This window comes from Protopterus annectens, chromosome 9.part0, assembly GCF_019279795.1.
Source record: "Protopterus annectens isolate FY-2018-M chromosome 9.part0, PAN1.0, whole genome shotgun sequence".
NCBI classification, from domain to species: Eukaryota; Metazoa; Chordata; order Ceratodontiformes; family Protopteridae; genus Protopterus; species Protopterus annectens.
The window spans coordinates 422802230-422830164 of NC_056743.1; the positions used below are offsets into that span (position 1 = coordinate 422802230).

General features: G+C 43.8%; 1 protein-coding gene across 1 annotated transcript in view; it reads right to left on the reverse strand.

Moving 5' to 3' along the window:
* The window catches only part of LOC122811247 (cGMP-dependent protein kinase 1-like), a 4027247-nt gene that overhangs the window by 1345439 nt on the left and 2653873 nt on the right, over nucleotides 1–27935 (reverse strand). The window contains exon 10 of the mRNA XM_044082966.1: nucleotides 15447–15543. Within this exon, the coding sequence (XP_043938901.1) occupies nucleotides 15447–15543 (97 nt within the window). The remainder of the gene's footprint in view (nucleotides 1–15446; nucleotides 15544–27935) is intronic.

Genomic DNA, 27935 nt, shown 5'->3' on the forward strand with positions numbered 1-27935 from the left:
GACCGCCCCGGAATGTGAGTTGCTATCAGAAAGCGGTTGGTGGAAATAGCCCATTCTCACACTCTCATGGCTTCTCAACACAGGGGGTAAGACCTGGTCCCTCCCTGTTTGTTTATATACCAGACAACGGACATGTTGTCCGTCTGGACTGCAATAGTCCCCAGAGGTAGAAGGTGATAGAGAGTTTGCAACGCCAGAAGCACTGCACTCATCTCTAGGGCGGTGATATGCAATGCAGTCTCTAGAGAAGTCCACGTGCCTTGGACGGACTTGCCTGCGTAATGCCCGCCCCACCCGAGGCAGGAAGCGTCCGTGGTCAACGTGGCTTTGACTGGGGAAATCACAAAGGGTCTCCCTTCTTTGAGTTCCTGAGCCTGTAACCACCAAAGTAGGGAGTCCCTGCATGCCCTGCTCAGAGGAATCGACATGTCCAAGGGATGGACCGATAGTGACCATTGGACCTGGAGAGTCCATTGTAACACTCGTGATTCAGACGGGCATGGAGAGAAACGATCGCTGCTGACATAGACCCTAACACCCTCAGGACTAATTCTGCTGGAGGAGCGGGCTCAAGAATGTCCAAGACTTGAGACAAACTGTTTAGCCTGACCGATGTCAGAACCACTCTGGAGATTCGAGTATCCAACCTGGCCCCTATGAATTCTAGGGCTTGAGTGGGGCACAGGCAGGATTTCTTTAAATTGACTGAAATGCCCAAATGACGAAACAGAGAGAGGGCGTAATCTCTCGCCACAACCAGTAGATGCTTGTTAGCGGTGAGGAGCCAGTCGTCCAGGTAAGGGAACACCTGAATGCCCTGGAGTCTCAGGTGGGCTGCAACCACTGCCATGACTTTGGTAAATACTCTGGGGGCTGAGGTTAGGCCAAATGGAAAAACCCTGAACTGATAATGACTGGCTCCTAGCCGGAAGCGGAGGAACCTCCTGGATCGTCTGTCCATTAGTATATGGTAGTACGCATCTTTGAGGTCCAACGAGCACATCCAGTCGTTCTCCCACAGAAGGGGGAGAATAGATTGGAGGGTGACCATCCAGAACTTTTCCTTGGGTATGAACAGGTTCAGGGACGAGAGGTCTAGAATGGGTCTGAGGTCCCCGCTTTTGGCACCAAGAAGAACCTGAGTAATAACCCAACCCGGACTGATCTGGGGGGACGGGCTGGATGGCTCTTTTTCTTAGCAACTCCGAAATTTCCTGAGCTGCAGACTCCCTTTGATGGGGTGGAACATCGGGGAGATGTTTGGGGGGGGGGTGAACGTTATAGTGTAACCTCTGGATATTATCCGGAGCACCCATCGATCATTTGTAATGGACTCCCAGTTTGACAGGTGCTCCGATAATCGCCCCCTGACTGACTCCAGAGAGGGACAGTCGGGCAAGTCCTCAGGGCTGTTGCGCGGGTCCCTCCGAGAAAGGTTCTCTAGACCCGAAGTTACGCGGGCCCCCTCTGCCTCTGGGCCGGCGTCCACCTTGTCCTCCTCTGCCTCTAGAGGACGAGTTGTCCGCAGCAGGACGGGATTGCTGAGATTTACGGAACCACAGCTTCTTTTGCCCCCTCTGATTCCTGGAGAAGGAACTTTGGGGGTTTGAGAAGCGGACTCCGACGGCTGACAGCGTCTTCCCATCCTTTTTGCTTTGGACTAGCGTGTCGCGAACTGATGAGCCAAATAAGGCCGAACCATCATAAAGGCCGTTCGCGAAGGACGCCTTAAAGGGATCCATGAAGTCGCAAAGGCGGAGCCAGGAGTGACGTCGCAAGACTACTCCCGCTCCGCTAGCTCTAGCGGCTCCTTCCATGGCATGGGAAAGAAGCCACATAGATGTATTTGATATGGACTTTAGAGTGGCCATTCGAGTCTCAAAAACCTTTTTGTCTGGGACCGACATGGACTCCGGAGGGGCTGCAGCGTATTCTTTAATTAAGTCACGCTGCAGCCTGATAGTGTGTGCCATGTAGTTCAGCGACCTTATGGCAAAAGTCGCTGAAGCAAACATCCGCTTCCCAATACGGTCCAAAGCCCGGGACTTCTTGTCCGGCGGATGGACCGAAAAACTTTCTTGGGCAAGTTCTTTCTTAGTGGCCGCCGCCACCAACATAGCATCAACCGGCGCGCCCTTGGACCAAGAAGGTCTATCAGAGGGAGGGCTGAGGACCTTATCTGGGCATCTAGGGATAGGCTCCATGGTCTCGGGCTGCTTCCAAGCCCTGGTGGTAATTAGGTCCACCAAGGGGTCGGCTGGGGGGGACACCCAGGAGGTAGATGGGCCTGCCTCAAAGGCCTCCAGAAATACGGACTCGTCCAGGGAGGTCTTTTGGGCATACCACCCCCCTCTTATACACAACATTTCCATGATGTCTCCAAATGAGACATCTTCAGGGGGTGACCTTGGGGAACCCTCTGTATCATCCAAATCCATATCCGTGGTAATGGACTCGGGGGAGTCCAGGTGCCTCCTTTTGCAATGGTGCTTCCGAGGCACCTCTTCGGCGGGACTGTCTGAAGAGGGCTCGTCCACCGGGTGGTGTTCCTCCCTAGGAACTAACTGGAAGCTTTGAGCAGGCTGTCCAGATGGACGGATGATCGAAGACAGACCCTGATACAGTGGGGGCACGGGTGGATCCGAAGGCCTGGTCGGGGACCTGGATGACCTCGACAGTACCCTCTCCACTACCTCAAAAGCCGAGGGAGATTCACTGTCACCAGCTTGAGAAAGTAACCTCCTCGGCTCCGAGGATAGGATCGGGGTCGGAGCCGAAGCAATCGGACCCAAGGTAGTGGTGTGCTCCACCCCAATCGGCGCCGAAGACACAACCACTCCCTCGGATCCGATGCTCAACCCTCGGCCCCGAGAGCTTGGATCCGACAAGCTCGAAGGTATAGTCTGCGTCGAAGACACTATCCCTGTCGGCGCCGACGTATCCCCGGATCCGAAAGGGCCTGGATCCGACAACTCCAAGACCCGAAAACGGGTCGGAGAAGGAGCAATCGGGACAAAAATGGGGGCTGCACTCCCTCCCAAAGGGGGGGGGAGGCAAGAGCATCCCCATCTGCATCTGGGTCTGTAGAAATCTTCACATCATCCGATCCATGTCTGCTTCGGAGATGCTCCTTGTAGACCGCGAGGAGGTAGTCGAGGCAGGCCGGGAGGGCCGCCTCGAAGACCTCGAGGGAGACCTAACCTCCTCCTCCGGCTCCGGAGAAAAGGAAGGTGAACGGAGCCGAGAGGACAAGGATCCGGAGACCCTCTCAGGGGACTTCAGAATCTTTTCAGGTGGAGCCGAGGGATGAGACTCGGCCCGCCTCTTTGAACTATGGCCCTCTCTGTCTCTATGCTTCTTTTTCTCCCTGTGGGAAGAAGCACTAGACTCCACAGAGCTAGTACCCGATAAGGGAGGTTGAGTCCCGGGTACAGCTAAGGGAGTAGCCGGCGCCGAAGCTACAGGAGTAGCTTGAACCTGGCTGGGAGAGGAAGAAGAAGCCGATTCCTGAGGGAGTTTTCCCGCCAGGATCAGCTTGTTCTTCCTGTCCCTGAGTGCCCGAGGGTTGAAGGCCGCACATATCTGGCAGGCCTCCGATAAATGTGCTGCCCCCAGACATAAAACGCACTGAGTGTGGCCATCAGCTGGGGAAAGCTTGTGGCCACACTCAGTACATTTTGAAAATATGATCTTAGATTCAGCCATAAGTTCTCTCACACACACACACCCAAACACTAGGGGGGAGGGGGAGAAATAAATCTAAACTAAGGAAAAAAAAGTTTTTTTTTTTTTTTTTTTAAGTGGGTTTTAAAGGATTCGACACTAAAACAACACACACACACAATTTAAAACTAGAAATTGCTATAAAAAGGAACAATCTCACCAGGCCAGGAGCTCTTCACTAAGAAGCAACTGTCTTTAGCCGCGGCAAAAAACGATCTTGGGTAATGTGGTGGGTAGTAAGGGATTATGGGTAGGGGGAGGAGCTAGGAGCTCGGATCTTGAAGCTTGGAAAGCTGCTGGTTCGGATCCGAGGTCGGATCCGATGACCCACAGGTTGCAGATCAAATGAAGTAACTACTTCAGATATATATATATATATATATATATATACATACACACACACATATATATATATATATATACATATATATATATATATATATATATATATATAAAAATATATATATATATGTATGTGTATATATATATATATATATATATATATATATAGATATATATGCAAACACACATATCTATATATATATATACAATTATATATATATATATATATATAGATAGATATGGTTTACTATCATAAATTCGAAAATAAAATAAATCATGTCTTTATTTTCGAATTATGGATCGAAAATTCACATTTTGAAACATAGTAAACCGAAAACAATGCTGTATCAAAATGTCGCGACATTTACGCAACACAGAGCACGCCCACCCTGCCAAATACACAGAACTACCCAACCTAAACACGGTTACAGAGAGGGGCTGCCCTGCACCTCTTCTGAGGGGCTGTGCCCCACCCCCCAACTTAATATTCCAACTCCGAGATCGCACTACAGTGAGGAAAGGGATGTATTTCCCTGTCCACTGCCGCGATCCGCTCCCATGAGCTTAACGTTGTTATTCGAATGCAGTCCATTTGCAATTACAACATTCGCCAGATGACCTGTCATTATGAAGTATTCGAACATCTGATGTTCGAATACGTCATAGCCGTGCAAGTGCACGGCGACATTGTCATGGTAAACCGATAGATATATATATATATGTATATGTATATATACACACACACACACACACACACATATATATATATAGCTATAGATATATCTCCATGGTTCTCAAGAAGATCGCCGAAGTTTCAAAACTCCTTATCTCTGAAGTTTTGAAAATCTGAAAACTATCTACTGGGATTGCCGTATAGCTAGGAACCTGGGATTTGCCATTTCCTCACTGTAGTCTGAGAGTTGGTATATTTAAGTAGCAAGGGTTGTAGGAGAGCTTGCCCCCCCCCCCCTGCAAAAACATACAGGTAAGTTGTTTTGTTTTCTTTTTTTTGTTTGTTTCAGAATTTCAAAACTTCGGACATATGGTCTCCTGAATTTTGAAATTTCAGTGATCTGATAGGGATCTATCTATCTATATATATATATATATATATATATATATATATATATATATATATATATATAGGCTACAGACCTGAGCCAAAATCCTGAAAGTTCAAAATACTGAAAACTCAAAATCCTGAAAGTACACAGGATACCAACACTCACTATATTCCAGCACAAGTACATGCAGAAACATATTACTCTTCAACTGTATGCAAGGGGGCAAGCCCCCCTACACCCCCCACTTCACTACACTAAGTGCAATCTTGGTGTTGATATATTTAAGTAGCGGGGGGCAGCTCCCCACATGGGGGGTGCAGGGGGGCTTGCCCCCTGCTTATACTTGGACAACAGTAATATAGTTTGTGTTTTATTTGTTTCTGTATGTAGTTGTGCTGGAATATAGTGAGTTTTGGTATCCTGTATGTTTTCAGGATTTTGAGTTTTCAGGATTTTGAACTTTCAGGATTTTGGGCTTTCAGGATTCTGTAGCATACACTGTATTCATCTCGCTATTCAATGCCACTCTCCAACCTTGTTCGAAACTCATGACTGACTGATGGAGGTCTTCTCTCACATAGTCCATCCAACTTTTTGCTGGATGCCCTTGTTTCCACTTGCCTTCTTCCTGTCTGTCCCAAATCTTCACCAAATTGTCTTCTGCTTTTCTGCACATGTTATCAAACCACCATAATATGTTCTCTTTGACCTTTTCTGCAATTGGAGCTACTTTGGCTTATGCTCTTATGTTGTCCTTTCTTCAACTGTCCCACAGTGAGCATCCTACCACCCGTATCAGGCACTTCATCTTCATTATCTTTAGCTTCCTCAACTGCTCTGCCTTTACTGCCCAGGTTTCTGTAGCATATCGTAGTATGGGTTGCACCCTGTTTTGTGCTCCTTTTTTTCCCCAAATTCTTTGGCATTCTTTTGTCATACACTACAGCTGATGCACTCTCTCCCCCAGCTGGCTGCAGCCCCTCTGATTCTAGCTTTGACCTACTTCTTCAGACTTCCCTTCTCCCCTCCTGGATACCTGAAGCTGTTAGCCTGTTTCAGTATTTCCTTCTGTCTCAATACTTTTCTTCTGATTCTTCCCATTAATTGCCATTAAAACCATCTTATATATACTTTTTCATCCCACATGCCTTCAGTTTTTAGTTCTGTCCCATCCGACCTGTTTGCTAATGTAGTCCATCACCAATATGAAGAGCAGTGGGCTCAGAGCTGAACCCTGATGTACACCCACTCCCACCCGACCAGTTTGCTAATGTAGTCCATCACCAATATGAAGAGCAGTGGGCTCAGAGCTGAACCCTGATGTACACCCACTCCCACTGGGAACTGGTCTGTGAGACCAAACACTGTTCATAATTGAGTCATTCGGTCACTATACATAGCCTGCACTAACTCTACCAATGTTTTTGGGGATTCAAACCAAGGCAGGACTGCCCAAATCAGCTTTCCTGGAACCTTCTCATATGCGTTCTACAAGTCTAGGAATGTCTAGTTGGACTCTTTCCTCATTTCTATATTCTTCTTAAGTATCTCACTCACTTGAAACACTGGGTCAGTTGTGCTGCATCCTGACCTGAAACCAAACTGCTCATCTCCCATCTTAGTTAATATTACTCTGCATATTCCTTTATCAGTCACACACACACTAGAACTTTCATTTCATATGACAAAAGTTTGATACCTCTGCACTGCCCACAGCTGTGAATGTCCCCTTTGTTCATGTACACTGGCACTACTATGCTTATTTTGCAGTCTTCTGGTATATGCCTTTCTCTCCACACTGCTGTGTGTACCCTCAGGAGCCATTCCTCCATCTCACTCAACATCTTGATTACATCTCATGTGATTCATCTGAGCCTGCTGCTTTCATTTTCCTTAGTACTGTTCTTGCTTCTTGGTAGGCTGCTCCTCTTCTCTCATCGTAGGCTGTGTTGGGGCCAGTACAGCTTCTGTGGGGTTTTCTTCATTCATAAACTGCTGGAAGTACTCCTTCCATCTGCCTTTGATGTCCTATGGACTGGTGAGCAGTTTGTTGCTGGTATCCCTTATGAAGGGTGTCTGACTTTCTTCATCTTTCTGTCTTTGCCTTGCAACCTGATATAGTTTCTTTGTGCCATCTACTTAGTCACTTTCCAGAAGTTGGAAAGATGCCAGTGATGCCTTGTTCTTAACTATTGCAACTCCTTTCTTAGCCTCCTTCTTAGCCAACCAGTATTCCTTCCTAGTCTGGTCAGTCTTTTTTTATCTTCCAGTTTTTCCTGCACTCTTTCTTTTCATGACTTCCTGGACTATTGCATTCCACCAGCAGCTTTCCTTATGTACGTTATTTCCATATCTGGCTCAGCTGCATATTTGTTCTGTGGTCCTCAAACATGCTGTTTTGAGAGACTGCCATTCTTCAACTCCACCTATTTCGTCTTCTTCTTTAGGTGCTAGAGCCCAGAGTAATTTCTTAAACTGTTGCGCGTTTGCTCCATTTAACTTCCAAATCTTCAGCCTTGTCTCTGTTGAACTTAGAGCCTTCTGTAACCAATGTTTGCAGCAGATTGTGGCAACCAGTGTTTTGTGTTGTGCGCCAAATATTTTACTGGGGATAACTTTAAAATCACTGATTATATCCCACTGCCCTTTCCTTACTATGAGAGAGTCTACCTGAGTTGCATATTGACCACTCTTATATGTGATCTTGTGACGCTCTCTCTTTCTGAACCATCTATTGGCTACTATCATGCCATTTGTCAGCCAGGAATGGCCTCTCCTTTATTTCTATTTTCCCACCCATGTGGACCCAGGCAGTCCTCATATCTTGTTCGGTCTGTCTCGATATGTGCATTCAGGTCGCCCATTATCAACACCAATTCCCGTTGTCCTGCTTTACCTAGTAGGTCCTGTAAATGCACTCTTTTCCTCACTATCTCAACCCTGCTGCGGGACTGCTCTATCCTTACATTGAAGTCTGATTGCCATGAGTCTGTTACTAATTTTGATGACATCCCACAGCGTCTTCTGAAGCCTCTCCCTCACCACGATTCCCACACCATTTCCAGCCTGTCCTCCTCCTGACTAGAAGACTTTGGATTCCAAGCTACCTTTCCATCTCATCTCCTGGAAATAGAGGATGTCCAGCCACCTGCTTACCATCATTTCATCCACTTCCAAGCTCCATCCTCTCAGTGAATCTACACTGAGTATAGCAATTCTTGGTTCATGTTTGGTAGGTTGACTGGTTTTACATCCAGCTTTTGTTCAATAGAGCTATCCCAGGTAACCCAAGCTGGGCCACTACTGGACACCAGCCAGCCTCTAGCTTATTGACCCTGGCACTCCTGGACTTTACAGTGGGCACATACTGGCTAAGAGAGGCACATACACCCCTCCCACCATTAGCATGGGTCCCTGGCCTAGGTCAGAGTTGGCTGGGTCCTTAACCCTCTTATCACCAACAAATACTCATGGCCATTTGGTGACATTAGTTAACATGACGGAATCATCTAAAACCATACTTTTACACCATTTAGTGGCTAGCCCCACCACTGTATACAGTCTGTGATCCATGCTGTCCTATCTTGAGGATATTGCACACCACAGATGTCCAAAGTGGTTTGTCTGTATTACTCTTCTCCCTAGAGGGCACCATGGTCATGAGCAATGAACAGCTCCACTCTTGGGTGAGTTTGAGATGGAAACACGCCGTATGTTTTTTTCAGAAATGGGAGGAACCCCACAAAGATAGGGAAAGCATACGAACTCCAAACAGGCATTGGCTGGAGATCAGGACTGAAATTTGTACCTTGTGCGTGGGAGGTGAAGACCTTAACTATTATGGCAATTCATCTGCCATTAAGTATGTTTTATTGTTGGAATAATTTTATACCAGTTTCTTAAAGCTTTATTAAATATTATATGCAGCAGTGTGCACTTATTCTCTCAATGATCTATGCATGCAGTCTCATAGTTAATCTTACTTGACTTACTCTGATTTATTTTTTATTTATTTATTTTTGTTATTAACCTGTCCAGAGAGATATCTGGTTGCAGAAAGCTCAAGACTTTTGGGCTCAGTAAACATATGAATAAATTTGCATGTAAGTGTTTACGTCTTTATTGGTATCCTGCTGTAATGCTGGTGACCTGGGTCTGAGTTCAGCAGTGTGTGTGCTAATGAGCTTGCGGGGAAGGGGTGTCCTGAGCAGCAATGCCTGTACTTGGGAGGATAGGAAGGGTGTCTGAGTCAAAGAGCACTGGCATCCTTTGGTTTAAGCACTTGGGTTCATACAGGCTGTTTTATATTAAGAAGGTTTGTGGTCTGCACTGTTGTGTCAGAACAGGTAGCTTACATCCTTCTAAGCTAGGGATTACTGATTGAAGGCCCAGTGTCTGCTATTCTAAAAGTGTATTAGTTCTGGCTTAAGCACTTGGGCTTCAGGCCAGTTATTCTACATTAAGGTTTGTGGTCTGCACTCTTGTGGGAGGAGAGGCTGGATTCTGTCCTTCTGAGCTGGAAATTTCTGGTCGCAGGTTTATTGTGCCTGCTTATTTGAACTGTTTATTTCTGAAATTGGTGCGCCTTGTTGCTGTAGCATAGACCAGATTCAGGCCTGCTGAATCTAGCTTTGTTTGTATAACTTGAGCAGATCCAGGCTATCTTTTTTTGGAGAAGGTTCCCCTGCAACCTAGTAAGCAGGGGTGTGCAGTTAGAACTTGTCTGACTCCCTATGCTGTGGAATAAAATCCCGGTCCATGTGAGGCAGAGCACCTCGCTGACTCTGTTCAAATCGCCACCCACCCTGGAATACTCCGTGGACTCATGGACAGAGGCACAATCAAAAACAACAGTACAGTATTTTTTCATATAAGGTATGAAGCACAAAAATTTGGGCTAGGCTTATAAATGCCTTAGGGCAGATAGCCTAGTATAAACCTATGAACCTATGAACCTATGAAGACTGCTGGAACAGGGCTCATTTTTGATCTTTTTTCTGGTTAATTGGGTAACTTGTTTAAGTCAGTTTGTTCGTTTCCTATTGTTTTTGAGATATATATATATATATATATATATATATAAAATTGCACTTTATTCATCTGCTTTTACTGTATTTGTGTTTCTTCCTACTTTATTACTGGGGGGGGGGGCATTGACTACAACTCTGATCTGAGATATATAACAATAAGTATCCTTTTCTGTGCTTTTAAACAGTTTTTTTTGAGTGTATCTGCTTTATTTTCTGAAGATATATATATATATATATATATATATATATATATATATATATACTTGCTTCACACCTTTCTAAGCTAGTATAGTCCAGTTTTCAGGTTAATACTGAATTCAGGGCTGTGTTACAAATCTCTGTGTTTGCCCATACCTTACTTGGGTAGAAGGTAGTTTCTCTGTTCACCTGTGAGAGAGGGGATCTTTGAGCAGCCTATCTGCCCCTGGAGGAGTGGTTTCAGCCAAGAAATTAGTAGTTTATTGGCCATTTGGGCTAATTTCTCTTTAATTTCCCTGCTGTAAATACCGTACTTGGCCGGCTTTGTGCGCCGGGCAGCGCCAGTTAGCTAGGGTAAAACTATTCCCGGCTCCACAAAGTCTCCTCTTCAATTTTTCCCTTGGAACTAGACAAACTTTCAACTTAAGCACTCAAGCCATTAATTTCAAAGCCCGGTACTTGCTCAAAACCTATAGCAAGCACTTATAAACCCTAGCACTAGACCCTCCTGTACTGTACAGAAGGACAAGGCTCTCATCCAGTAAAACAGTTCACTGTACCTATCCTGGTATGTCCAAAGGGCAGTTTCAGGTGTACTCTCCAGTCCAACTGGTGAATTTGGGCATTTTGAGGCAATGTTACAACTGCCTCATGTATACAGACAACCCCCTCCTCCTACCACCAAACACTAATACATGCGAGAGATGCAGTTATACAGCCAAACTAGAGGCTAAGCTCTCTCAACCCAAGACTGGATCAGACAGTCAAGAGGAGAAGGGAAATACTTGCATCACACCACCAGTCTTACATAGACCCATTAAACCACTAGCGGCAAAAAAACACACATAAATACCTGAAAACATACTCGGAGGCTCTAAATAAAAATCTGCAAAACCAACAGAGATCTCCAAAGCAAACATGCAAGCAACCTCCACCCCCCAACACAAACCAGTGTGCCATGCAATCACAGCCCTTAAGGCAAAATAACATACCCAACATACTAGTAATAGGTGACTCTATAATCAGGCACACTGACGTCCCACTCACTAGGCTGAATAAGGAGAAGGTTACTGTTAGCTGCCTGTCGGGTGCCAGGATCCGCCACATAACACAAGCACTCAAGTCACTCCAGAACAAGTACAAATATGACTCTTGTCATTGTCCATGTTGGTGTGAATGACCTGAGCCATACCTCCCTGGACTACATGAAGAGAGACATGGAAGAGCTCTCTGATCAGGTAGCCCAGGCCGGTATGACCCTGACCCTGAGTAGCATCCTGCCCTCACCAAGAATGATACCACGGTATAAAGAAAAAAATTCTCAATTTCAACAATTGGCTAAGTTTCTGGTGTCATTCAAAGGGGATCCAGTGTCTGTCCGCCTGGGATGACATGCTCGACAAGCCACGCTGCTTCGCTAGAGATGGCTTGCACCTGTCACCCTTAGGCTTTCGAATACTGGCCAAGGCTCTTGCCACCCCCATAGTGCCTTTTTTAGGCAAGGCTCAAAAGACAAACCCACCGCCGTAAATAGCACAAGTAACAAAAAACTGAGGGTAATGCTACTCAATACCAGAAGTCTAACCTCAAAATACACGCACTCGAGGCACTCCTCAGTATGGAAAAATCGATATATGTGCAGTAACAGAAACCTGATTTAAGGCTCCATAAAGCACCCCAGCACTACCAGGCTACAACTCATACCATACATTTCGGCCACAGAACCCAAACCGAAATACAAAAGGCAGGGGGGTGTATTCATATTCATCAAGGATACCCACACCTCCAGGTTAGTGGCACAGCACGATGCTTCAGAGATCATCCACATGCAGCTAACAACGGGCAAAACTGCAATTCAAATTGTAGCTTGATACAGATCACCCACCATGTCCCAGGACCCCCATTCCACGTTTCTGGAAACACTGGGAAACATAAAGGTCCTACCAAACGCCCTAATATTGGGTGATTTCAGTTACCCAAAAATTAACTGGGAGAACTACTCAAGTACTAACTCCCTTGCCCAATTTTTCCTAGAATTTATAAACTCACACGCCCTGGTTCAACTGGTCAACAACTCCCACCAGAGGTGACAACATATTGGACCTAGTCATTACCAACATGGGTGACCGGTGTTCCACACCAGAGGTCAACCCCTCACTGGTTAGATCTGACCATAAACAAATCACTTTGGATATCCATATTCCGCCCCCACCTCCGGACAAGAAAATCACTGTGAAAAACTTTTCAAAAGCAAACTTCCCGTTACTTAAGACCACGGTGGAAAGTTTTAAAGCCCCCATGCTGAAGGATAACACTGTCCAAGCTGCAAAATCCTTTACTAATGCATTCTACAGGCAGCTACAAGAATGCATGGATCGTGCCATCCCAAGCAAGACCAAGATTCACTCCTCCAAGAAAAGGAAACCATTCTGGTGGACTCCTGCCATAAACAAGCTATACAACAGAAGGAGGAAACTAGTACAGAAAAGAGTAAAATCCCAAGAAGGGAAGACCTCCCTGATCAGTATCAGCAAGAAACTACGATCCCTCATAAAATCATCCAAGGCGAGCTTTGAAAGAAAAATTGCCAAGGACTCCAAAGATAACCATTAGGCATTCTTTAGCTATGTCAAGAATCTAAGTGGCAATACTCAGATCTGCTCGGAGTTAGTGCAGAATGGCACAAAATACACTGAAACGACCGATATCGCCAACATCCTGGCAGACAGGTTCAGTGCAAACTTCACCCCCCCTCTCACCCCCAAAAGGGCCCATAACCATACCAGAAGAATGTAGAGTCCCTGAAATCACAGACACTCAGGTTAAAACAGCCCTCTCCAAAGTCAAAAACACAGCATCAATGGGACCGGACGGTGTCCCAGGCTGCGTCCTACACGAGCTCAAAGACAAACTAACCCCTCACCTAAACACACTGTTCAAACTCAGCCTCTCCACAGGCTACATACCCATAGAGTGGCACACAGCAACAGTTATTCCTCTCCACAAAGGTGGAGATAGTTCACAACAGACCACGGGAACTATCACCTATAAGCCTGACTAGCTTGGTCTGCAAGGCTATGGAGCTCATCATCATGGAACTCATTAACAGAGACATTGGGAACCTCCAAACATTGGACCCTACCCAGTTTGGATTTGTTAAGGGCAGATCATGCCTCCTAAACCTGGTGGACTTCTTTGAGACTGTTACCAAGGCTATAGACGAGGGAAAGGTGGTACACACAGCCTACCTAGACCTTGCTAAGGCCTTCGACACCATTCCCCATTCTGGTATTATAGACAAGCTCACCAGCCTGAACATAAACCCCTGCATCACAAGATGGGTTGCCAACTGGCTCACGGACAGAACCCACATGGTGAGTGTTGCGGGAGCTAGGTCCGACTCTAAACCGGTTACAAGTGGCGTTCCCCAAGGCTCAGTCCTAGGACCCCTCCTGTTTGGCATATACTTCTCAGAGGTACAGGTAAGCACAGGACTATGGCTGACCAAGTTCGCAGACAACTGCAAACTAGAGGCTATAATTGACTCTCCAGCTGACACAGACATCCTCCAAAAGGGTCTCACTGAGAAGGATACCTGGTGTCAAAATCATGGCCTCAAGCTAAATGCCAAAAAGTGCATAGTCATCCCCTTTGGAAAAAACAAACTACCCACAACCTACCACGTAGGTGGTGGTTCCCTAAATACAGAAGATATAATAAGGGATCTAGGGACCCAAGTAGATATTAATCTCACCTATGATAATCAAATTGCCAGAGTGGTTAGAAAATCCTTCGACGTGGCCCACCTAATCACAAAAGGGTTCACATCCAGATCAAATGAGGTCATTGTGCCCCTCTACTCATCACTCATCAGACCCATCATAGAGTACAATGCCCCATTTGGAATGTACCTTACAAGACACCTGCAACAGCTGGAAAGATCACAGAAGTACCTCACCAAGAGGATCACTGGCCTCAAACAGATGCCCTATACAGCTCGACTGAAGAAACTCCAGTTGTACTCTGTTGCATACCGTCTACTCAGAGGTGATCTCTGCCTGACATACAAGGCCATGTCCAACCCAGAATTGATGAACATGCTCCACCTAAAGAAAACCTTATCCCCGCGAGCCACACGCTCTAGGGATCTAAACCTCACCACAACAGTAAATAGGATGTGCTGGAGGGATAGAATCCTGTCCCAGAGACTTCCCATGCTTTGGAACAAGATCCAAATCTATATTAGGCAGAGCTCCTTGCTAACACTCTTCAAAAGAAACCTTGACGAGTGGATGGGAAACAGAATGTTTACCTTGGGGATCACTTCAGTGGCTCTGCTGGACAGAGGCACAGGGAACTAATCTAAGGGGGCGGCGAAAGCCAACTCATTCTGGCTAGGCTTATAAATGCCTTTGGGCAGGTAGCCTCGTACCAACCTATGAACCTATCTCTGGTGTTAAACAGGGAACTGTACTGGGCTGCTGAGAAGAGACGCAAACGGAGAAGCAATTCATGTGTAGAACTGTGGGATGATCTACCACAGTAGCTACTATCCTTTAACCTTGGGTGGGGGGGCTGGAAAGTGGTACAGCATAATATAAGCCCCTTTCTGATACTACAGTCAGTCATATGGCAGTCATACTGTACTCTTGTGTGAAACTGGTAACAGAAGGGTATGAAAATTATCAGATGGGACTTCTTGGCTGGCTGATTTCAGGAGCTTGAGAGACCAGAATAATTCCCTTTTTTAAGTTGATGTTTACAGGAAACCTGCAACCCTGTGTCAGAAAGGTGGCAGCAGAATTATGGCTTTGGCAGACGCTGATTAGGTAGTTGAAGACTGAAGACTGACCTTTTCTTTTACTTCATCTTCTGTTGTTTTCCCAGTTCTTGTGCTTACTCTACCTTCTGGCTACATGATTTGTACTACAGAAGTGCTAACAATTAATATCTTGAAGTAATACATAAGGGGCTTAGTTAACAGCTGCATGTGTTGCAGCAGTGAATGGTTTGCCTTTCTTCTATTTCTGGATCACTTTCATGACAGCCCCAGAGTGATCCATACCACTAAATACTGAGTATTTCTTACCAGTTCAACACGTCCGAATCCTCCAACTCCAAGAGTGGTTAATACTCTGAAGTCATCAAGGCTGAGATTTGCAAAGAAATCAACCTCATCAGAGAACCTGCCAGAAAAAAGTGAAAAAGAGTTTAACATTGTGAATGTTAAAATTGTACTGTAGAGTATATTAACAAAACTGTGTATTACTACTTTGTGTAACTTAAGTGTGAAGTTTACAGTTACTGCAAACTGTCTTGATGATCCAAACATGGACAAAAATAGACATTACAGTAATTTCTTGAAGAATAAACAAGACCATTTTGATTTTAAGGAACTCTCAAAGTCCAGTGATCCCTAAGGTTCATGTGTGCTAAGGTGCCAAAAAGAGAACCTAGCTTTAGCAAGTTTCTTAAACTACAAATGCATGAAAAATGAACAAATCAATATTCAAAGCAAGCAAGCAAGCAATGTATGCTTAAACCTACTGTGTTTCTGAATAGTTTACTAAAAGACTGAAATGTAAACCTTAAAGGCTAATCTGAATCCTAATGTATAAAGCTTATGGTCAAGCATTCCTTGTAGAGATCTCGGGTCTATGTTATATTTCGAAAGTTTCAAACATTTAACACCATATGGTCAATGCCATATAAGCGATGTTTGAAATTTTGAAAATATAATAAAAAAAATTAAAAACTATACTTACCTAAACGCTGTAGGCAGGAGGGCAAGCCCCCAAATCCCCCGCTACAAATATTCCTACTCCGAGATTGCACTGCATTTAAATAAAGGGAAAATATTCCCTACAGCAATTTCTGTGTTAGACGTTTCGACCAATCGGGTCCGCTCAATATGCATCCGCCGTTTACAATTTTCGATCACGCGATAGGAACCCGAGATCACCGGTCTTGTTTCATTATTTGATTTTACAGTAAGGTGACTGAAACTGTGTAATTATGTTAATGAACTATGACAACAGCTTACTTTTATGTAATATTCTTCCATGCATATTTATGATATATTAACATACCTTACATCCTGCAGTTTATTATGTAGTTAGTACTTACACAAAAACATAAAATGTGACAACGGGCAAGCAACAGTTGCGGGTCTACCTAAAGGCTGTTGCAAAATAACTTGCATTTTGATTTATTCTCCTCATTACAGACTGGTATTTGTCTTAAGGCAGTTGAAATTCTTTTGTTTTAAATTCATCACTGTATGTGGGAAGGTTTTTTAAACATCCATAACTTCCTCAGTGAAAATATGATTCCTCATATCACCCCAGAGTTATTCTTCTGTGATTCTCAGATCATGTCCCCTTTTTCAAGAACAGAAAACAGGGGTAATCCAGGGGGCTTGAGTGAAGTCTGGTATGATAAGTCCAGATAAATTCACTTTAGCTAGCAGTTATAGGAGACACACTCTCTCTGATAACCTCCCTGTTAACAACTGACCAGTTGAATGTAAAGTATTAGAACAAGAACATTCATCCATCTACCTACTTAACTGAATAAACTACTGAAAACTTCAACAAGGTGTCGTTATTCTTCCCACAGGGAGGTCATCAGAGAGTGTCTCCTAGATCTATTAGCTGAAGTGATTTTATCTAGACTTGTCCTTAATACTGTTTCTTTTTCAAGAACATCTGTTTTTCCAGAAGAAAAGTCTGCATCATGGCTTTTCTCTTTTCCTTCTTTCTTCAGGAGTGTACATGTTAAGTTCCTGTACATTCAGTCTGATTCAACATGTGGGTCCACAAGCCACTTGTCACTTCAGTCGTGGCAGCATTAGTGCTACAGCCTCAAGCTTCTTAACACATTTTCCCTCTAGTAATGCACCACTTCATTCATTTACCTCAGATCTTGTTAGCCACCATAGTGAAAGGATGGGGATCTCCATTATCAGCTAAGTCTCCTCCTTGGAATAATTTTAGCAGAATTTTTGTAAATATACTTTCACATTTATATATTTCCAACTTCAAATTTTAGGCAATTTCTGTACTTTTTTGGAATATAATTTTGAATTCTGTAATGTAGCACTTGCTCTGTTTTGTCAGCCCCTTTTTCATGACATGTCTTCAGCCACTTTCTTTCCATTCTTATTAAGAGTTAACAGAGTGATAGATAGTTGCATAAAGGCTTATAGTTTGTTTCCACAGCTAGATAAATATTTAGTAGTGAATAGTGTGTGTGTATGTAAGGTCTGTTACTTATGGACAAGAATAAACAAAACCGTTTCAAAAAGTGCTTGCTTTACAGGCACAAGACTCCCCCCCCCCCCAAAGACACACGGCCTTTAAGTGGTGTGCTTTGGGGTGCCACAATTATCTGTTGAGTGTGATATTTGTGCCGGCTTCAGGCCTAGAGCTTTGGACCGATAGGAGGAATAAGCTCTCTGAAAGGACTGTTGCCACCTGATCCAGAGGTGGCAAAATCTAAAAAAAAGTTTGCATAAGAGTTTGAGTCAAGGAAGAGATCATCTGAGTCTATCAGCCCATCCTGAGCACCAAATCTCACCAAGGTTCGACATACAGGTGGCATGTACTCCTCCTTCAGAACCAGTGGATACAGTTGTGGTACAGGACTCTCCCAAAAACAGGCATCTTTAGAAAAAAATGGACCAGGTTATGGATCTGATGCAGTCAATTTTTTTTTACACACATTTATTGAATAATCATTTAAGACATTGGCAAACCTACATTTATATGAAAGAAAACAAGCCATATTGATGCATTTCCAGTTATGAACATTATATAGCGTGTTTTTCTGCATTACTGTCATCAAGCCGACTTTACATAAACTGCTCAATTCCTACCTTCCCTTAAATCTCACTCCTCTTCTAAAACATTATTCATGCCTTAATGTTCCCACAATTTTCAGTTTTTCTATGTAATTTGCTCCTACCCTTTTCTAAAGATCCCACTTCCAGTTCTTTTATCTCCATTACGGCATTCAGTAATTCAAATAGGTTCATAGGTTAGTACTGAGACTCAAACCCTGCACCTTGTGTATGTAAGGCAAACACCCTTAACCATTAGGCCACCCTCCCATATATGTGACCTAGACTTTTAATTTCCATTTTCTAGTAATTGCTTTTTGGCAGCCTCCAGAATTAAACTTAACAATGCCTTAGTATGTCTCGGCAATTTAGATCCTGTATCTGGCTCAAAAATCACTTCCTCATCCACTATTTATGACAGACTACTCTGTATAAATTTTTTTTAAATCTGCTAACCTACTACACTCCCAAAACATATGTTCCCAGTTACTTATTTCTTCTCTATCAAACCTCCAACATCTTCAATCTACCTGAGGAAAAATTCTTTGGAGTCTGCTTTGGGTATAAAAATACCTATGCAAACACTTCCAAACAAAAATCCTATATCTTCTAGTTGTTGTTGCATATTTGGGAGCCATACATATGTACTCCTATTTCCTCATTGTGAATTGCTTATCCAGTCTCTCTTCTCAATCTTTTCTAACCTCCTCTGATTGATTACTGTAGTTATTATGCAATATTTTTTATCCTGTATTATGATGTATTTGACTTTGATCTTGGAGTTGGTGCAATCTCAAAGTCAAAGACTCAAGCTTGGGGCTTCAGCATCATTGTAAGGGATTTCACATGCATCTTTTTGGTGGTTTCAAGGAGCTCAGCTTTTAAGCCTTTGATTCTGATCCCCTCATCAAGGCCATCCCCCTTCTCTATGTCAGAGGTTCCTCTTTTGGATCTAGTTTTCTCTCAGACGTGGGGTAGGGCAGATCCAATGGCTGGGTTGGTGTCCATGGATCTGATGGAGGTTGGATTGGCCTTCCTGGAGCTGGGGAGGATTATTGCCACTCCAAAGAGAGCAGACGTTCAGATCCCACCAGATTCAGTTCCTTCCTATGAAACTCAGTCCATCTTGCCTTTCTCCCATCCAGTGTCCTTGGGACACAGGGCTTGACTTCAGGCTATATGCTTATGGAAACAGAACATTGTTTATATGGCTATATGTGACCTATGTGATGGTTACTATGTGGGAATGACGAGTAGAAAACTAAAACAAAGGATAGGTGACCATCTTTCAGAAATAAGACGAAAGTTTTTACTAATGCACTATATAAACATATTTTAGATAAAGGTGATGCTCACAGCTTTACATTTTTGATACTGAAAGTAATTTATATGCCATTACGAGGTGGTGATATAAAGTTATTGACTGAAAATGAAGAGATGCGCTGGGTACGGAGAATGAGAGCACATACACCTCCTGGTCTGAATGGTGCTTTCACCTTAAAGCCATTTCTTGGATATTTGCATGAGCAAGTTTAATTGCTTAATTGGTTTTAAACATGTAACTTTTTAGAGGTTTTAAATACAGATTCAGTTTTGTAAGTTCAATATTGCCTGTGGAAGCCAGTTGGCAAAAGTTTTATACTTGCACAATAAACTGACTATTTTACTGTTTCCAGCATTTTTATTTTTTACTTTGATTTTACATTTTTGGATCTACGGCTACCCACTGTTGTATTTGTCTTTTTGTCCTTGGGAAAGAGCTGACATAAGCTTCAAAACTTCTATTCCGAACCAGGACCAATCCTCTGAGGAGTTAGGGATGACTCCTCCCCTGATATACCCAAAAAGAGAACATGCAAGAAAAAGCACTCCCCAGAGTCCCTAATATCAAATAGAAACACATAGGACAGAGAGATATGCTTCCACTGACCTCATGAAGATGCTTCATTTGGCAAACTTTTACAGCTTGTATGTCAGAGGAGATGTTGGCTTCTCAACACCGCTCTTAAAATGACACAATTTTTTAAGCTTACAGTTCAGCCCCATCAACTTTCTGGGTGGTGCCCTGGCTGACAAGTTGATTGACTTAGCAGTTACTAAGTCATGGCAGGAAGCCAATACCTATGAAGTAGTCCTTCAAAAGCCTGACAAAATACTCACAAAGACAAATAGCATTGGGCTAAGTCCCCTTCCGCTGACTCTATCATTGTGGTGGCAGCTACTAAGCAAGAGCTGAGGGACTCAGCTTCTATTCATCCCCTCAACTAGTAATTAAGGGTAATGGACATACTTGGGAAGTGGGGTTAAGCTTCAGGCACTTTTATGTTAACAGCCTTGAACTATTCCACACCATGAACCGATTTTAGAGAGCTTTGATGCAGCAAGCCCTATCTACTCTGAAATCTCCCGACGAGAGAGTCGAGGAAATTGGAGACATCCTTGACAACCTTGTCCAGTATGACCAACCTCTTCATGCTCCACATGAGACAGGCAGAGCAGCTAGGGCAGCTCAGACTGGTGTAACAATGAGACACCATGCATGCCTGCACCTTTGTGATTTTGCAGACCACTTCAATGGGTCTTTTACTTGCATCCCATTTGATGGCTTCTCCATTTTTGGCATGTTGATGAAGTAAAGGATACAGAAGTGTAAACAAGAAGGGACGACTCTCTCCCTCTCTCTGTTCCCTAGAGAGCATGTAAGAGAAACCAAAAGCATCCTCATTCAGTCTGGTTTAGGAAGTCTAAATGTCAATAGTTTGACTCGTCTTCTGATGGGACTGCTGTAGTAGAGACGGCCCCTTCAACAGATGCAGGCCTAGAAGCCAAGGAGGTTCACAGAACCAAGAATATTGTGGCGCCTTCTGTCACTGGTGATTGCAGCATCCCTAAAGGTCTGTCCAACTGCTCCCCTCTGAAGGTGGTTGGGGAGGGGTTATCTGTCCCTGTACCCAGCAGCAGGGCAGGCCATCACACAATACAAATGGACGCTACTCCATACCACTTTTTTGATACACCACAGCCCAAACCGTTGCTGCTAGATGCTCTGCCCAATCAGGGCAAGGCAGTGGAAAAGGAGATAGCTTCATTTCTCTCTAAAACAGCCATCAAAATGTCCCACCAGACCAGAGAGCATCAGGGTTTTATTCAAAGTACTGTTTGGTTCTGAAGAAAACTCAGGACCTAAAGCCCAACCTAGATCTCAGCCTGCTAAACAAATATGTCTGGAAATCAAGATTGCAAAGGAGTCAAGGAGGTACTTTCACTTCTGGACAGAAATCAGCCATTATCAATTCTGAGTCTTACAATTTAGCCTCACCATAGGCTCGATGGTGTTCATCAAATGCATGGCTGTCACAGTGGCTCATCTGCGACTACACAGATACAAGACTTTCCCATATCTAGTTGACTGGCTCCTACCCCTCTTAATGGAGTCCCTTTTGTCAGCCAGGGACTACATTTTCAGCCTGTGTCAGTCATTGGGAATGTCAATAAATTTTCGGAAGCTGAGCCTTCAGAGAGTAGAGAGGATTACATTTACAGGGTGTCATCTGGATGCTATGCAGTCCATAGTCCATCTGCCACTACACAAGATTCAAGACTGAAAATAGCAGTACAGTCTTCTTCACGACCCCTACCCTACTGCAGCCTTGACTCTCAGGGTACTGAGGCTGATGGTGTCTTTGATCCTAATGGTATATTTTGCATGCTTTCATATGAGGATTCTGCAATGGCTTCTTCAAGCACAGTGGACACAGTGCATTCACCATCTTTCCAAACACTTGAGGTGGTTGTTACACTTTGACAATCCACTCTGGCAGGCCCTTTCTTCCACCCAAGCCAATGACCATTGTTGACCACAGATGTCTCCTCCTTAAAGTGGGAGGGGGACGTTACAATGGAAGAACAGTCCAAGGTCTTTGGACAGTTGATAAGACCAACATTCGCATAAATGTTCTGGAGCTGCAGGCAGTCGTCATACTACAGGACTGCTCTCTTCAGGGCATGATTTCTATCCAAACTGACAACATGACAGTAGTTTGCTATATTAACAATGAAGAAGGAACCAGTTCTTATATGTTATGTTGGAAAGCAATGATGGTTTGGAAGTGGACGATGGTCTTGTACTTTTTTCTCAAAGCAATACATATCCCAGAAGTACTCAATTTCCTAGTGTACAGGCTCAGCAGACCACTCCTTATGCCTCATGAGCAGTCCCTCAATCTAGTGATATCCAAACAGATATTCAGTCACTGGGGCACTCCCTTTGCCTCCCCTTACACCAAGTGCAGCAGTTACTTTGCCACAATCCCTCTTCCAGGGATGGTCACCAGGGGATGTTGTATTCCAGAAATGGCTTCCAGAGCTCCTTTATACCCACCTACCCCTGCCCCTAATTCTCATATCCACTCTCCAAGCCAGCAGACTTGGCACTCTGGAATAGAACTGGGGAAGTTGTCTATTCAGAGGGGTGGCAAAAAGATATACCGGTGGAGTATCCCACTGATGTACAATGTCCAGAAACACCCCTCTGTGAAGCATTCATTTGTGAGGATTTGTCCTGGACCTACTTAAAGAGTCTGCCATTAAAATGTGTTTTGAAGATAAACCACTTGAAAAATTAGATGGCAGCAGACTGAAAAATCCCAACTCTGAAGAGCCAGCCTGGAAAGAAGGTAAGATTTTATGCCCCTTGCTTGTTGATGTACTACAGGACTGTGGTATTGTCTGTAAAAATGTTTTAGAAGACCTGTAACCCAAAGGGAGTGAAAGGCCTGAAGAGCTAGAAGTAGACCCCTCCTCTCTTTAATGTTGATATGGTCTGTCGTTGGTTAATGGGACCAAAGACCCTAGACTTTCATGTTATCAGAGGAGACTCCCCAACTGTGACTGAAAGCATCTATGTACAGCTCATGAGTAGGGAGAGGAACCTGAAAAGACAGACCTGGATTTAGGGAAATCTGATGAAGCCACCTGCGGAGCTGAAACTTGTGCAAAGTTAAGAGAGGAACCAGATACTGCAGAGAGTGGCAAGTGCTGGAGCCAAAAGGTCTTGAGATATCAATGAAAGTTCCTCATGTGGAGTCTGGCCAAAGGAAACATAGGAATGATGGATACCATATTCCCCAGGGCTCAAAGAAATTCCTTTGCAGAAAGGACTGGAAGTGCAGGAGACTGGAAATAAGCAGTCAAAGAGTGGATCTTGGGAAGCAGGAGACAAGCCAACATTGCGATGGTCTGAATCCTGCAACCCAAAAACACTTGGTCCTGACAGGGAGTCAACACAGACTTTTTGAGTTTGAGGGTGAACCTCACACTGCAAAGTACAGTGACGTGTCGATTTTGAAGCAAGAGCTGTTGACAGGGGACTTAAATTAGAAGACTTTCTAATAAGGGAATATTTGAATTCCCTTTAATCTGCAGTAGGCTTCCACATGAGCCAGACATTAGGTAAATATCCTCAGAGCTGTAGAAAGACCAAAAGGCAAAGCAGAAAATTGATAATGAGTGGAAGAAACAGAAAAATATAAACTTCCTAAGGAGAGGATGGATAGGAATATGAAGGTAAGCATCCTTCAAATCCAGGGATATCAGAAAAGTTTGAGAAAGCAAAAGTGGGAATAGTGCCTGAAGAGACAACATCCTGAAGGAAGGAAACTTGAGAAAAATGCTGAGAAAGGATATGCATAGGATCGGCCTTCCCGACCCCACCTCCTTCCTAGGAACCAGAAACATTGTGAAATAAAAATATGTTCCCTGCTAAAACAAGGGAACAAGTTAGATAATTCACTGCTCCACCAAATCCCACATAACCAAAGATAAATGTGGAGGCTGGCAATAATGAGGCTGAGGAGGGGCTTCTAGGCCATAAAATAACCATGTTAGATGATGGAAAGGACCCAGGCATGTGTGTTCATCAACGGGAAAGGAAAGGGTTAGTATGATATTCAGAGGAATCTGGTCAAGGGGAAGGGGAAACTGGATGTCAGATAGAAGCAGATTTGTCAGAAAAAGAAGGCTTTTGGCCTCCGGAACTCTGAGTGGGCTTATCTAGGAAAATCCATTTAGTCACCCCTTTTGCTCCTAGAAGGTTGTCTAGGCTGGCTACAGACAGAAGAAGATTTTGATAGATAGTTCCTCTGGAATTTAGGTATGGGAAAACAAAAATTTGCTTTAGGTCTTGTATAACCTTACCCTTATCCTAAAGGGTTTTAAACAATTCTGCAGCAGCATCAAATAGATTCTGGTTGTCTAAGGGAGAATCTAAAAGTTTGGCCTTAATGTTCTCAGGCAGTGTTTGCAGGCACAACCAAGAGTATCTCCTTACAGAACTGGTTGCAACTACGCTAGAACAGGCATCAGCTGCATCATAGCTGATTTTAATGGAATGGCGAGCTACTGGAGAGGCAGAACTCAGAAGAGAAAGAGCAGAAATCTTACTGTCTGAATCAGGCACCTCAGTTTACCCCTCACCCAAATGAGAGAGAGGTGCCAGGACATATCTAGTGACATGGAACTGATAATTAATGTCCCAAAAGCCAAGGGAGCAGAAGTATACACTTTTTCCCCCATACTTTTCCGTAAGATGGCTGTCATTTTTAGAAAGTAAAAGCTTTGAAGAGGAAAGCAGTTTGGATGGATTATCTGCAGACATGGAAACAATAGCAGGATTCGAGAAAGAACTTTTCATACACGTATTTATGATCCTCAGTGGCTTTATAAAATCTGTCTAGCCTATTAGAGGCTGGAAGATGAGAATCAGGAGCCTGACAGGCTGATGTGAATGTATCCAAAAGTGCAGCTAATACAGAAGGGGGTGCAGAAGGTCTGGATGAGTCTATTTGCAAGAGTTTAAAATATCTCTTTTTAACCTCAGAAACCTGGCAACATTCCCACATAAAATATTGCATCATATGGGATGCTGTATTCCCAAAGGATAATTCTTCAAAGGAGAGTCAGGGGATAAAGTATCTTTATCAGACCTCTTGAGTCAGAGAAGTGTAGATCTGGGAGGGATATACTAACGATTCTTCACTAGAAACAACTCACTAGGTCTCTTAGAAAGGGTGGAAGACCAGGGCACAGAAGCAGGGACAGACAGCCCTTGTTGGAGTTTCAGGGCCATAAAAGTACTCAACAGCCCTAAGTAAAGTCCTGCCACTTTATAAAGATCCTTAGCCACAGTAGCCATGTTTGTTGTTCTTTTTTAAAGGAACACAAATCTAGGAGGTTCAGACCCCTACATATATTCGATGACAGTACTGGGAACCTCGTTCTCACTAATGTTTGGGGAATCCCCCCCCAGGCCCCAGATATAATCAGCCGTTCTTACCCTCTACATCCGTATCATATGTATGCACAGCCTTGGCAGATGTGCATGTAAACAACTCTGTGTCAGCCTTCAACTGGAATGCAGAAGAGGGAACTGGCAGTTGCACTGGACAGTCCTTGGTTTCTTCATCCAGCCTGAGGGAGATATCTGGTGGAGGCTGGACAGCAACAGGTTCAGTACTTTCTTTGTTAGCTTTTTTTCTTAAGTGGCAGCTGAACTTTGGGGTGGGAGGATTTGGCTAAGAAACGCTGTCAAAAGCTTCAGATGATGGTTTTCCAAATATATAGAAAGGGATGAGAAATGGCTGGGGAGTGTCTTAGAGAGAAACACCTGACAGATATACAGAGCATGGCCATGCTTGGCACCTAAACAAAAAAAAAGGCATTTCATTTGTCTATCTTTGTGAGGAATCTGCCTCTCACTCATTTTCCCTTCCAGGATGACATGAAAGCAAACCACAAGGAAGAATAAAATGAATGGAAGGAACCCCGATGGGGCACTTTTCTTTGGAAGGCTCAGAAGATGAACCAGAATGGTGAATGGCACATACAGATCAAATTCAATGATGGCATTCGGACTGGCAGCAAAGAAGTTTTGAGGATTAGATATCCGAACATTACACATGTACCTTACGCCTTGCACATCTGATGTACAGTGCCTGGAAGGTGTAAAAGCTTTAGTATACTGGTCAGATGTTATGCTATCCTCGGCAGGATATCCTCAAGAGTAAAGAATACTGCAATTGTTATAAAGGAGGACATCATTACATTATCTGTAGAGCAGATGCCTTTTGTACAAGGGAGAAGGAGACAAGGTGTCCCCTCAGGGATCTGTACTTGGTGCTTTCCTGTTTGACATTTATTTCTTTTACATCAAAACCAATAATGATCGCTGAATGACTGCAAACCAGGTGAAATTATCAAATCCACTGAAGACACATTTATCCTTCAAAATGAACCACCAAATGAAACAGTGATTAGAGATGTGAGCACTTGGGTGAAAAGTTCTCTCTTCTTTGATCACCACGTGGCTACTGTAGCAGGAAATCTTAAATATTTTAAAACTGTCAGCAGCATTTCTTTCAGCTCAGGTGATTATCTCCTTAAATTTAGCCATTATAGAATTTAACCAGTCCTTTGAAATGCATCTTACTAGATATCAAAAACCTTAAAGGTCAAAGGTTCCTAACTAAAATGATTTCTGGTCTTAAGACTTTGAAGTTACCAGGAGAAATTGAAAGCTTTGTTCTTATAATTTATGACTTTCAGACTCCTGAAGAGTTGTGCCTCTCTTACTATGCCCTTAGGAATCCTGTCATCCTTGACCTCCTTTTTCTTATTATGTCAGATAGTGCAGCTAACACCAGTAGCAGACATCCTACTAGTAATGTCTTTTGGCTTTTCCCGGTTAGGGGTTGCCACAGCGGAACTCCAGTCCCCTCATGATTGGCAGTGTTGCCAGCCCGACGCCCAAACTTCAAAGGAGGCACACCCATTCACACACGCACCTACCTACATGTCTGTAACGTCACTCAACTGTGGGGAGGACATGCAGACTCCACACAGAAGGTGCTCCAGCTGAGACATCTTACTGTGAGGTGAAAACGCTAACCACTGCACCACCACGGCATCAGTAGCACACATCCTACTCTACATCAGAAAACAAACAAGATAAACTAAACAAACAAAACAAAATAAATAAAACAATTGAGGTTTCAGTTTATTTCCCTGCATCCCCCCCCTGCTCACAAATAGACTTCTGCAAGTCAAGTAATGCGGCAGCTGCCTCTCTTCTGAGTCCAGCAGAATTAAGGTTTTCCCCATCCTGCCACCCTGGTGCTGTTGTGTTTTTAAATTTAACTGTCTTTCTAGTTGCCTGCCTGTTATGTTAATTTGACCTCATATCTCCTTCCTTCTCCTCTTTCATTGGCTACTGTGAGTAACCATAAAATTATCATTTTGTGAAATCACTCCCATTCAACTATATAAATTTAGTGGCCATCCCACTGCATTCCATAGAGTCAGAATACAAAGTGTCCACCCCCTTCCAATCTAGTTTGCTCTTTTAAAATTAGTGGCTATTCACTTAGATAGCTAAAACTTAAGTTGCCACCCCTCTTTCCTAACTGCTTAGTGCACTCTCCAGCTCTTAGCATATTAAACAATTTTCCATCTTACCTTTAAAATCTGCAACATCTACTCCAAGACCACCAATTACTGGACAGCCCACATTCTGCCCATCAATAGTCATCTTGGGATTAGTGCTTCTGTTTTGTTCCTGGTGAGAAAAGGAGTTTAAGAACATTATTTTCTCAGGACCACTGATCATTGGAAAGCCTAATAACTTGATTCATAGGTGCCAACTTGGAATTTGTGCTTATATTTTGCTCCTGGTGAGAGAAGGAG